Source organism: Hoplias malabaricus, chromosome Y (assembly GCF_029633855.1).
Source record: "Hoplias malabaricus isolate fHopMal1 chromosome Y, fHopMal1.hap1, whole genome shotgun sequence".
Classification (NCBI taxonomy): Eukaryota; Metazoa; Chordata; class Actinopteri; order Characiformes; family Erythrinidae; genus Hoplias; species Hoplias malabaricus.
In genome coordinates, this window is record NC_089820.1 from 48,235,749 (window position 1) to 48,249,194 (window position 13,446).

The 13,446-nt window shown below is 37.4% G+C and overlaps 1 protein-coding gene across 3 annotated transcripts; it reads right to left on the minus strand.

Moving 5' to 3' along the window:
* Positions 1 to 536: 536 nt before the first annotated feature.
* LOC136678852 (AKT-interacting protein) lies at positions 537 to 11,402 on the minus strand. 3 transcript variants are annotated; one of them, XM_066657015.1, is made up of 10 exons: positions 11,384 to 11,402; positions 10,296 to 10,399; positions 6,679 to 6,887; positions 6,523 to 6,587; positions 6,202 to 6,302; positions 5,795 to 5,883; positions 5,433 to 5,531; positions 4,417 to 4,524; positions 2,244 to 2,304; positions 537 to 1,982 (listed from the first exon to the last, which is right to left on the minus strand). In XM_066657015.1, exons 2-10 carry the CDS (start codon positions 10,335 to 10,337, stop codon positions 1,875 to 1,877), a joined length of 882 nt encoding a protein of 293 aa, XP_066513112.1. In that variant the 5' UTR covers positions 10,338 to 10,399; positions 11,384 to 11,402; the 3' UTR covers positions 537 to 1,874. The 3 variants fall into 3 exon arrangements, with proteins under 3 accessions (XP_066513112.1, XP_066513111.1, XP_066513113.1); XM_066657014.1 differs by lacking the exon at positions 11,384 to 11,402 and adding an exon at positions 11,193 to 11,377; XM_066657016.1 differs by lacking the exon at positions 11,384 to 11,402 and adding an exon at positions 11,193 to 11,377 and having other exon boundaries at positions 2,206 to 2,304.
* Between the last annotated feature and the right edge of the window lie 2,044 nt (positions 11,403 to 13,446).

The following is a 13,446-nucleotide window of genomic DNA, read 5'->3' on the forward strand; positions in this document are numbered from 1 at the left end:
AGATCTATATATATATATATATATCTCCTAGGCTTATTATGCAAAAAAACCTGTTTGAATTTTTGAATGTTAGACAGTCTTTGGAGCAGTGAAGTTTTAAAGTCAGAATGCCCTGCATATTTCAAATATGTCCTGCATATTTCAAGAAAACTGTGTCTTCCAGAATATTAACACTACAGACATGTTTACAAGATACTCTATAACTATTTAATGTAATAACGGCAATGAGCATTTTTCAGTTGTCTGGGTCCTATCACCAACAATGTGAACAATTTTAAGTGTAGGTCTCTCTTGAACACAAGAAAACCCTTTTTACTTTCTTTACTATTTGTGTAGAACTCCTCACTGGAAATGGTGTGGGATTTCACTTTAAAATGATTTCATATATGAATTATTAAATACACTGCCATCTTATTGTAGTGCCCTAGCAGTAAAATTTCTAAATGTTCTGCACTTTTCTGACAAAGTTGTAGAGGGACGACTAGAACTAAAACTGTCAGTAACGTGTGCATGATACAGATTTAAACTCCAAAACCTATTGTCATTTCAAATTTATTGGCTTTAAGATAACAGCATTGTAAAACCTCATTGTTTCACTGTTAACACAGTTCAACCTTAATATCACTGAGAAAGGGGAAGAAACAAAAATTTAAATCTCACGACTTGTGACAGTGTGGGGGGAAGAAAATTAATTTGAAGATTTTGCTATTTTGTATTTGAATATAAATAAACCAGTGGTTTCAGTAAGCCTCTGCACAAGAGGCCTTCCTTTTCCACAAAAAAAAGTATCACTATTTACAAATCAAACACCTTCAACCATTCGTTAAGACACTGAATACAAATAATGGAAAGACAAATTATGTATATTTTCGCAAATAAAAATGGTATTCCCCTTAATCTGCAATATATATTAAAACTATTTAATACACAGTACATTTTATTACATAAAGTAGGACAAATAAAAACAATCCACCCAAATAGAAAAAAGCAAGATAATTCCCAAAGCACAAAAAAAAAAAACAAAAAAAAAAACTGTAGTGTTAGTTTCCCAGTTCAAAAATTCTACATCAAACTGAAAATAACCACTTAACCGTATGCAAATGTGTGTGTATATATATTAAAAAAAAGTGAAAATTAAACATTCAACCCCTAAAACTGTCCTGGGGAGATTTCTCTATTCCCCAAATTATAGCACTATGTCCTCACTGATCAAGGTTTTGCCTTCAGATCAGATACCATGAAGAGAAGCCCTAATGATGTCATTATCTATATTGGTTTGTATATTTGATTCAGCCCGAGTATGGAGTCTGAGTGATAGTGGATTCAAATTCTGATTTAAATTAACATCAGAATCTCTAACTGGTAGAAGACAAAGATTGGATCTTCAACACTAACAGTTAAAACTTCTCATTGAAGTAATACGTTCATCTTAGACGCTCCTAAACATTCTTTATGAATTTTACTGCAAAGAACTATTTTAAAACAAACAAAATACCCTTTCACAATATTGTGAGGTGGTCTGTTGCAATTTAAGAATATATAAAAGAAAAAGCAAATAAGTTTATGTGCAAGTCATGTTGCTGTCTAAGGAAAACAAGCTCTATGCAATTTGATTGCATTTCTGCCTTAGCAGAGTGACTATGGCATCCACTCAGGTTAATACCAGAGAAGCACAAAGCTTGTTTCAAAGATCTAAAGCTGTTGCAGCAGAGGTCTAGAATATATTCTTTTAAAGCTGTGGATGTGTAGTTTGCAAATGAGAAGTCCATAGAACTGCTTCAAGATTATAGTCTTAGAGACAATGGGTAAGCCACAGGAGTAGCATGAACACAGCTCAGCAGCCCCTACAGTGGTCAGTAAGTGGTAGTGCCAGCTCAAGTCTGTAGAGGGTATTCCTCTTTACTGAACGGCTGGGTGGATCCAGGTTTCACCCAAGAAAGTCCTGACACCTGCAGCCCCTTTGGGTGATCCTCAGGCCGTCTCTGTGACAACAAAATATGGAAACATGGTCAAGGATAAGAACGGCTCATGTACCAACTTGTCATCCTTAATTTCCTATTAGTAGCAAGAAGCAGAATGGTCCTGCTACACCTAAAGCAATTATAGATCAAAAGTGGGGGTATGTACAACATTTACAAAGGGACAGGAAAAGAAAACCCAAAACATGCATGAATCAGTTAATGTCAGGAAAAAGCCAGTTTTTACTTGGTCTTTGGAGGTGCACAGGTGCGTCAAGCACTCACTTTGTGTGTGAACATCTTCTCTTTTGCCTCCTCATGCACAGCTGGGTTCCAGGGAGAAAAGCTGGGAAGGACAAATAAGAAAAAAAAAAGTAATAATATTGCTTCAGCCTGACCTATATTTACTAGTCTTTGATTTTAAACCAGTACTCAACCCTCCAACACAATGCCACTAAAATACAGCAAACTGTAAAATCAGCAGGTAAATATGTGCTCAGTCTTGGTCCTTCAGTATGACCGCCCCGAGTAGTTCAGAAATTTTCCCTACTCTAAAAAATCCAAATCAACTTAGATGATCATTTCAAATTAGTGTATTAAATGGGAAAACTTTAAATGCAAAGCACACAAAACGTGCAGGACATGATTATAAACAGCTCAAGGATTGAAAAAGGCTAATAATAGCTTTCATGACCTACAAACCCCATTTCTAGAAAAGTTGTGAAGCTGTTCAAAATGTAAAAAAAAAAAAAAAAAAAGCCATGATGTTCAAATTATTTAAACCATGTATTTAATTTACCACATAAAGAAAACATTCCAAATTTTGAAACTGAAAGTGTCTGTTTATTTATTTATTAATTAGTTTTTATTTTAATGCCAGCAACGTTTAAAAAAAAAAAAAAAAAAAAAAAAAAAAAAAAAAAAAAGTTGGGACGAGGCATTTACCACTGTGTTAAATCACCTCTTATTTTCACAACACACTGTAAGCATTTGGGAACTGAGGGGATCAACAGCTATAGTCTTGAAAGTGAAATTGTTTCCTATTCTTTCTTGACACAAGATTTCAGTTGCTCACCTACTTTGTGCCCAAAGGCAGCATCCTTTCTGGATCCTGTTTATATATGGCGTCATTTTTGGGGGCATCAATGAACAGTATTGACAGGCATAGGGCTTCAGAAGACTTTGAGCCCCTGCAGGGATTTCCACTATATAATCTTGTCTGTTTAAAGAATGCCATCTGAGGGTCTAAAGACCACAGCCAGCCAATAATGGTTTTGAGCCTTGTCCCCATCATATAGAGATTTCCCTGGATTCTCTTAATCTTTTTATGATATTATATACTGTAGAATCATTTTCGAAACACGATTCTTGGATTGTTCATTTATTTGCTCATGTAGAATGATGAACTTTTGCACACCTCCCCATCTTTACGTTTGAAACATGTACAAACTGATCCACCACACATTCTCTCTCACAAAAAAAACAAAAAAAAAAACAAAAAAACAATCAAACTAACACCATTAACATGCCTGTTATTACTTGATGCAAAATAATGATTTTCAGTAGTGAGGACCACATGCTTCATGATTTTTCCCCCCATAATTGTAGCAAATATCTTTAATATTATATATAATATAATATAATAAGGGCGGCACGGTGGCGCAGCAGGTAGTGTCGCAGTCACACAGCTCCAGGGGCCTGGAGGTTGTGGGTTTGATTCCCACTCTGTCTGTCTCTGAGGAGTTGATGTGTTCTCTCCGTGTCCGCGTGGGTTTCCTCCGGGTGCTTCGGTTTCCTCCCACAGTCCAAAAACACACATTGGTAGGTGGATTGGCAACTCAAAATTGTCCGTAGGTGTGAGCGTGTGAGTGAATGTGTGTGTGTCTGTGTTGCCCTGTGAAGGACTGGCACCCCCTCCAGGGTTTATTCCCGCCTTGCGCCCAATGATTCCAGGTAGGCTCTGGACCCACCGTGACCCTGAACTGGATAAGCAGTTACAGATGATGAATGAATAAATGAATAATATAACAAATAAAATACAATTGCGTTTGATTCCAGTGTCACAAAGAAGCAATAATTTTAACAATCTTCCTGGACTTTAGGATGAGGCAAACTGTCAATGAAATTGCCATTCATTTCCTCATGAATATTTACAGAGAAAGACACATATTGGTATTTCTGTAAAAAAAGTGCTCACGACATTCAATGCTTTGTATTTCTAAAATTAGTGGACCCCACACAATGTTAAATATTATTTCAAGGTGCATCACTTTTTTTCTGTTTCTAGTTTGTAATATATGTAGGGAATGGAAGCAAATAAATACTTGCATAGGGAGTCACTTAAGGTCTATTTGTAATTAAGTTTTAAAATTATATATTTGCCATGCTTTTTTTGGAATGACTCAGCAAAATACTTATGGACTTAAAAAAACATGAGAATTTCATTAGGCCTACTTGCCTTATTGCATAAGGGTCATCTATCTTGGGTTGGTCAAAAAGATGGCTGTTGCATAGTTTCACACTGTCAACCACTTTACTTTTGAAGAGCTGAATGTCCTTGTCATATCTGTAAAAACAGAATACAACTGTTCAGGCAGAATAATTATGCAATAGTCTTACCGCTTGTGTCAGTCTGGAGTCTGGCATAGCCAAAATACCTTCGATTTTTCCATTGTAAGGTTCAGCTACAAATATTAAACTTGGCATTATTCGACTGGTATATTTAAAAAAAATAATATAATAAATAAATATATATATTTGTTTTTTGCCATACGTCTTGGCCACTCTTGCTTTTCATATTCACCCAAATCACCTTTTCATATTCACACCTTTTAGTTTTCATATTCATCTAATGTGTTAGTGCAGTGGTTCTCAAAACTTTTAGACCAAGTATCACCCATTATCAAACCAAGTTTTCAGCCAAGTGTTTTCCTCTATTTTGTCTTCACATGTACAAAAGTTTCAATTAGTTTTTCCCTATTTTTGACACTGGATTTAGTCCTTCTGGGCTCCAGAGTATTTCTCGGGCTTGGTCTTGGCTTGTTTTTCTCGTTTTAGCTTTGCCCTTTTTATAATAAAATCCAAATTGCTCACGTCTGACTCTAGCTTTATCTTACGTCCAGTAAGCAACTGAAACTGGGCTCTTTACACTGATTTCTCCAAAAAAACTGGAGGATCGCGTTCCATCGTTGGAAAGTAAGTGGACGTAATCAACTACTGTATTTTTCTACAATACAAAATATCTTCATTGGGACATAATTATGAAAACTGTGAAACATTATGTAATTTACATATAAAAGCTTTAGCTTTTCAGTCATGAATAAATTCCTTAATTAAATAGTAAACTTAGAGGTCATTTTGTGTACCACTGCTTGCTGCTTCACGTACCACAGTTTGAGAACCACTGTGTTAGTCTACTGTTATATCTATATATCTATAATGTTATATCTAAGATTGGTGTCAACACACACTTACAGCACAGCAGCCTCTGGGTTGAATGGTTCCATGGTGTTGATCTTGTAGAAGACTGTGCGTGCATACATTAACACTTGCCAGATATGGTTATGGTTCCTCCTACAGATGCAAAAGTGAACAGCAGACACAAGCTTTACATTTACAGCAAAATTACAAAACCCAATTAGCCAAAGTTTGCAAATGACAGACAAGTCAAAAGTCCAAGCCAGAAATATTTTTAGCAATTCTCAGTGCATTACATTTTTTTTGGTACTTGGGTCAGAAATTTGAAGCTAGATTAAAGCATGATTGATTCTATCATTAAGCAAAAATTATTCATTTACAGAAGACTTAATACAACTGTTATTAAAGATTTTACTGACCTCCACTTTGTGAATGCTCTTCTCACATCCAGCTCTCCAGAAACAGGGTCCACCAGTGGATGAAACACTGGGATATCAAAGACCACTCTCTGCCAGGCACAGATAAAGACACAAACACTAATTTTATAAGTAAGACCCTGGGTAGAAAGCTATAGTTTCATTCATATTTAAAATTTCCTTCAAGAGTTGCCTCAAATTCTCAAAAACGCGGGACAAGTTTTTGACATAAAAGCATGAAGTCTAAATCAATGCTGTGTGTTATGCTAAATAATAATGTAAAAATGGGCTAAACTTTAAAACTCTCATCTTTTTGAATGTTTAAATCCATGCAAAAGAAGAAGTGACACTGCTGTTAAGGCAAAAGTAGTAACCTCAATGTAACTAGAGTTTAAACACATTGTACTCACAGGACATTCTCCATCAGGGTAATTATCGGGAATGTACACTGTGAATTTAAAAACACCATCCTGATACAATCCGTGGCGAATGAAAATCACACCAAACCACACTGAAGAAACACAAAAAATGGATAGAAATATTGATAGAAGTATTAGTTCAGAATGGACAAACATTGCAATTTTTTTTTTTTTCTTAGTATAAATATAATGTCAGCAAAGCAGTTTGAATGGCATTAACTGTTACTCCCAAGCTAGGGGACTCATTAACAGAATACACTAAAATAACCAATACGCCTGTAAGAGAACTGTGTGTGTTATGTGTACTCTTACTCAAGGCTGATCTGTAAGAAGGCTGAACATATATGCCTGGTAGTCTCTGCTTTATCACCAACGTACTACAAAACAGACCAAAGTCATGTCAGTATCAACTGTGAAAACATTTTCATCGTAACAATTACAGTATTACAAACATTGAAAAATACATACAACTCCGCCAGCAGGGAATATTCTAGGTAAAATGGTCCATAGGAGGCATGTGTGCCATTAGTGGCCTGAGTGACAGTAGCTGGTGATGATGGTTTAGTGATAGGGACTGCATTCTTAGGGATGGAAGGCAGCTGCTTCTTCCCAAAAGAAGGACGAGCTGGGCTGGCTTTCTGTTCACCAGAACTACCTTGCTCCTCACTGTCAGATCGCTAAACAGACAAACAAAAAATAAAATAAATCTCACATAGAACTTTTAGGGATGCAAATGAACATCATATTCCGTCATAAACTTTTTATTGGTAAAGTGCAAAGAATTTAGCCTAGGTCTCTCACCATATTCAGTTAATATCATGAAAAATATTGGTGCAAGAAAGGGCAAGGTCAAAAACCACTGAATATGTGTGACCGTCACGGCCCTCAGCTGGTACTGTTGGAGAAACGTTAAGCTAACCTAGACTAAGCCACATGGTTGGAAGTACTTTGCCAAATCTTTATTGGTTTTATTAATTTATCTACCTACCAGGCACAATACACGTTAATCAACATTTCAGTTTCCACATCCATGTAAATGTGCCAGAGTTGGCTAATTTTCAGTCCCTGGGCAGGTGATTACAAACTAAAAGCCAAGTTTATCTGCTCAATAATCAATTGTCACTTAACACAGTGGACTGCTGCATCAAGAAATTAAACATGAAGCTGTATAGAGGTATATTAACTTGTTGTATATTAACTTGGCACAGGAATGCCAGCAAGGGCCTGAAGTCATGCGAGATGTGTGGGCAGAATGAGTCCACATTTTAGCTTGTTTTTGAGTGGAGTGGGGAGTTTTAAAAAGATACTACATGCCAAAGATAAACATCTATCAAGATTGTTACCAACAAGCTGCATGTATGATGCATGGGGTGCATCAGTGCCCACAGCATGGTTGATCTGCTTATAAATAAAAGTACCACTGATGGGGGAAACATGCTGTTAACCTGAGGAAATGACATATGATATGTCTCATTTAAAGCTTGAGTATTTAAACATGGGCCAACAGATAAACTTGTGAAAATCCTTCAAACGAAAATCAACCATGTAGCATTTGCTAGGCTGTACATTAAGCTAAAAATGTGTTTTATAAGAAACTCTGGTTGCCATAGATATACATGGAGAAAATAAGATATTTTAACTGGAATAACAAAATAATAACTGTCACCAAATTAGAACCGCTCAGTGGGCAAGTTATTGACCATCAGGCAGGACACTCTGATCCAACCTTGATTTCCCCTTTTGCTCTACAGCAGCAAACTCAAGTACAACACATTTAAAAGGATTTTTTTTTTAGAGAGTAGTCTTAAAAATCTACATAAGCACTGTTCATTTCCCCTAAAGTTATACATTTCATTACATACACAGCTTTCTGAACTGATGTGAGAAACAACGTCACTTTAGAGCAACTGGTTAAAAAATATTCACAGCTGTATACTGACAGTAACTGATCAGCTCAATATCTCAGTCAATGAATGTCAGAAATCATTGTGGCATTTTTAAAGCATTGTCAAACTGCAAATTGTGATAAGCTAAGATGTTTCTTGTAGCTTTACACAAAGTCGATAAAATGACAAACCATTTGTTTCTTGGGTCAGTTATAATTCATTACCTGGCATCAACAAGGCGCTTTTGTGCCGAAACAAAGTGACGACAGCTGTGCCACAGTCAGACTAGCTTTAAAGAATTAGGACATGAAGAGCCCTGAGGCGTAATTGAAAACCAGGGGCCAGCTCCCAGGACTAATACACATTCAGCCATAGTAACAGCTAGGAAAGGTGTAACCATGCATTTGATGGAACCAGACAGACAATGCTAGAGACATTAAATGTGGAACATGTACACCTTTCAGTAGCTTTGGTAATAGTCAGTCAGTGTGATCTTCATTAAGCAGCAACAGAGGCTAGGTGTGAAGCAGCAGCCATTAGTCAGCAAGTCTCTGAGCATTACAGAGCAACTTCAAAGATTACTGCAAGACAAACTGCTGCTGTGTGAACCAGACCATATCACAGTTTTAAAATAATGATCACAAGATGACAGAACCCTCCCTTCTTATAGTAAGCCAACTTAAAACCATGGCACAAGAACAAACAAACAAGGCAGAAATATCTAAGGAAAATTATTTTTAAATAGATCAAAAGGAGAGTGCTTTAATTCCCTAAACTGTTGTAGTTCATTTTAAAAACTACTGATTATAAATTTAACAACACATGAGGCTTTACGCAGTGAAGCATCCAAACATTTGCAACATATTAGCACCCCATTACAAGTGTCAGGTCCTGCCATTTAACATTAGAATTTGATTCAAGGACCAATTTGAAAACCGATATATATTTTTTTAGCTTTCACAAGTGACAAATCTTCTGTAACAAGCTCAATCCCCACAGTGTCTTAAGCAGTGTTAGTGTGCATTTTTTTATTTAATTAAATCTATATAGCATAGAACTACCAAAATTAGAAGTTACCCTGTGAAAAATAACTTGCTTCACCAACAACTTCAGTGTGAAGTAACTTGTTAACCAAGTTATATGTGCACAGCAGTATAGAACCATACAGCCTTTGCACCCTTAAGGCCATGTGACTTACCATGCAGCAAATTATTAAAAATGTCCAATGTCAAGGATTTAAGCTGTCAGAAATTGTGATTGTACACAGACACCATTTTGTCATGATTTATATCCTGTGGCCTTTAAGAATTACACCTGAATGCTGAGGTGTTAAAGTACCCGTGTTGTTTAACTTATGCAAGTACTGCACAGAATATGAGCCACTTCTCTTTATACTGGGTAAGCCAGCTGAATTTACACTGAACAATCACTGGATTAGGAATACCTACCTTGCATCTACACTTATTGTCCACTTTATCAGCTCCTCTGATCAACTTCACCTGTTACGCTGCAAACTTTTTATCCCCATTTAACCCTGCTCTTCAATGGTCAGGGCCCTCACTGACCACCACAGAGCAGGTATGATTTGGCTATTAGATAATTCCCAGTGATGCAGTGACACTGACATGGTGGTGGTGTTTTAGTGTGTGCTGCTCTGGTAAGAGCGGGTCAGACACAGCAGTGCTACAGGGTGACTGTTTTTGAGAAGTCTGGTGACTTCACCCCATGTCCATGTGAGTGTCCTTCGACCCAGAGTCCAAAAACACACATTGGTAGGTGGACTGGCTACTCAACAGTATCCATTGATGTGAGTGTGTGTGAGTGTGGTGTCATGTGATGGACTTGTGCCCTGTCCAGGGTGTGTTCCCACCTTGGGCCCAGTGATTCTGTGTAGGACCCACTGTGACCCTGAACTGGACGTGTGGTTCGAGACAATGAATAAATAAATCAATGAATGAAAATTATGCTACATTAATACTCTTCAAAACACATTATATTATCTGATAACTGGCCCCTGCAATAGTTGCAGAACCTTACAGGGTGTTGCTTATAAAACTGATTTGACATTTCTCTTCAAAAATTGCTTCTGGCTATTCTCACTGACAACAAAGATGAGGTTGAGCTCATCTCAAAAAACCCTAGTGTCCCTGGTACAGCTACAAATTGGACCACGGATCAGATTATAATGCCCGATCTTACCTTACGGCCAGCGTTTGTCGACATGCTCCAAAATGGGTTCATTACTCATTGAGCCTGTGAAGGGTGTGTCGTCCTGTGCCTCCCAATGGCATCTGCAGAATACCCTGAGAGTAAGTGAGAAAATACCAGAGTGTGAGAGACCACAGATGAGAGGCCAGACACCCAGGCAACACAATGTGCAACCTGATGCAGCACAGCAGCTGTGGACAACCCAGTCTGCTAATGCAGGCTTCTCTAGTACATTTTAAAGCATACATTTAAACAGGAGATTAGAACCAATATGTTTACAAGGCAAATGATTGCCTATTTTACTGATCAGTCTCAGCTTTTTCTACAAAACACTGCTTATTTCTCAGTCAATCACATTGGCTGAACAAACTTCACCTGGGAATAAAACACTAACTAGATAAAGACAAAATTGGCACACAGGACATGAGTCTGCTGTCCAACGTAGTGAAAGCGTGGGAGAGTCCAAGTTCACCTATTTCCCCATTTACCATTATTAAAATGTACCTGTATCATTAACTGAGCAAGCATATCATTCTCGATGCATAAAACGTGAACGTGTTTTACCTCAGGAAATCGACACTTGATTAAGTGTAAAACGGCAGGTACGAATGTTGTTAACAGGGTTACGTTACAGTTTAACTAATGACTAACACTGGCATTAGCCTTCTCTCTAGGTTCAGCTAGTGAGACTGCTAACAACAACGTTAGCTCGGCTAAAATATTAAATGAATATATTAACTGTGCTACGCCATTGAATTTGTACATCAACACCCGCAATAATAATCTTAATTAGAGGTCATATTCATGAGAGGAAACAAATTCACTCCATGCCAAATTTCCCGAGTCTAGTTTAGCAGTTAATCGGGGAGTTGAGGTGTAGCCACTTACTTGAAAATGCCAGACACAAAAAGCTGGAATCACATAATTATTTGACTCATTCTTTTTAAAGGCTCTTCGTCAATAAATAGATGGGCTTTATTTATCTAAACAGGCAGCGACCGAATTTCTATTAATTCAGAAAATAATAACAGCTGCTGAAATAATCCAGAAATCTGAGCTGAAGGAACCCAAATACCTACACGTCGCACTACAATGCTGAGAGGTGGGGCAAACCGCTATAAAGAGATGTGATTGGTTAATAAAAAGAAGCCGGGCCACATTTCAAATAGATCTGATTGGTTCGCAAACAGTAGACTGTTCTGTGATAGGCTGTAACACTTTCGATCATCAACTATAACTCAATCACACTAGATAAAGCCGCTGATTCAAATTTTTCATACAACGGAGCTGCTCGATTCAGGATATTTTGGAGTCGACTCTGATTCCAAGATTTGAGTCCAACCTCACACTTCACATACTGTTTTGCAAATGTGCAAATATTGTCCATGACTTCATATTTTTTGATACGTGTGTGAATGCTACCTCAATATATTAATTTAGTACCTCGAAATAACGAGACCTTAATATTAAAATACTAAGATAGCAGCTTACATATTAATGAAAAAAATTGGCAGTAACAGACATATAAAATGTTTTTCTGGGACAAATTTTGTGATACACATGTGACTATTTTCTACAACTTCAAATTACACTGTCCCAGGTGTTTAGTAGCTCCATACATCTACACAGAAGTTGACAGTGAAGAATCATAAAATGTTGTTACATTTCCACATTTCTTTACAAAGATACTTTTTATAAGTACTAAAACATACCCTTTGTTAATGCTAAATGTCTTTGTTTATGCACCATATGCACTGTGTTTTGAAAATGAGGTTATCTACGAATTCACTGATACACATGACTGTTTTCAATAACCTGAATAAGTGTTCAGGTGTTTTGCTCCAAAAATACATCCATATACATATGTGTCTCAGCAAAGATAGCAAGCTATTTGTTACATGCTAATGAAATGCAATTTAAAATTAAAATTTCATTAAAAGTATCATGAAAGTAATTGCGAATGACCATTTTCCTTTTGGGCGACATGGTGGTGCAGCAAGGACCTGGAGGTTGTGGATTCAAGTATTGCTCTGGGTGACTGCCTGTGAGGAGTTTGGTGAGTTCTCCTCGTGTCTGCGTGGGTTTCCTCCGGGTGCTCCGGTTTCCTCCCACGGTCCTAAAACATACGTTGGTATGTGGATTGGTGAATTAAAAGTGTTCACAGGTGTGCGTGTTGCCCTGTGAAAGACGGGCGGCCCCTCCAGGGTGTGTTCCTGCCTTGCTCCCAGCGATTTCGGGTAGGCTCTGGACCCACCGCAGCCCTGAACTGGATAAGCGGTTACAGACAAAAAATTAATTAAAGTTTCTTTTGTTTTGTTCACTGAAGACAACTTTTACAGTGCAAATATAAAGTTGTCAAAATGGTTTGTTTGCTAGTTCAAGGTATACATTTCCTGACAAAAACACACTGTAACATCTATACACATTTCCATTTTATTAGTTTTCTTCATCATACATGCCCTCATCATTCTCAAGACCTTCATCAGTGATCAGAGGATTTTAGGTGGATTTTTTTTGTTTATTCTTATTCCCCCTCCATTACACAGAGGGGATTAAAAACTCGAGCAGCACTGCTGTGTATAATCCATTCATTCCTGTGCCGCTCACATTCTAACATACCAGCACCAAGTCAGTGTCACTGCAATACAGAGAATGATCCACCACTCAATACATGCCCTATGATGGTTATCAGACCTGAAAAACAGGGCAAAAGTATGAAGAGCAATAGATGGAATACTGTCTATAATTTCATAAGTTTTCACTTATACTATGAGTGGAGCTGAAAAATGACAAAAAATAAAGTGTGAGTAGAGAAAATATTTCCCAGATTTGACAGTGAGTAGAACAGAGGTGTCAAACTAAATCCACTGAGGGCTGGTGTGTGTGAAGGTTTTCTTTCCAACCAAGCAGAAGCGACACCTCATTCCACCTGTTTTTAATCAGTGGATCTAATAATTAGATCTTGGCTTTCAGTAGTGTGGGGCCTGGTTAAATGAATAACCTGCACCCACACTGGCCCTTTGTGGATTTGGTCTGACACACATGGGGTACGTCTCACAGTAGGGAATCATTTAAGAGAATCGATTCATTTTGGAATTGAACCTAGTATTATGATTCAGCGACGAATGTCATGGAGCTACAG

What these genes read in the sequence shown, in the direction of transcription:
- LOC136678852 (XM_066657015.1), bottom strand. Translation starts at nt 10,337, where the DNA reads ATGAACCCATTTTGGAGCATGTCGACAAACGCTGGCCGTAAG. An exon ending in TTCTTACAGATCAGCCTTGA is followed by an intron (nt 6,303 to 6,522) that starts GTAAGAGTACAC and finishes GTGTTTCTTCAG; the next exon opens with TGTGGTTTGGTGTGATTTTC. An exon ending in AACCCAGAGGCTGCTGTGCT is followed by an intron (nt 4,525 to 5,432) that starts GTAAGTGTGTGT and finishes CTGTTTTTACAG; the next exon opens with ATATGACAAGGACATTCAGC.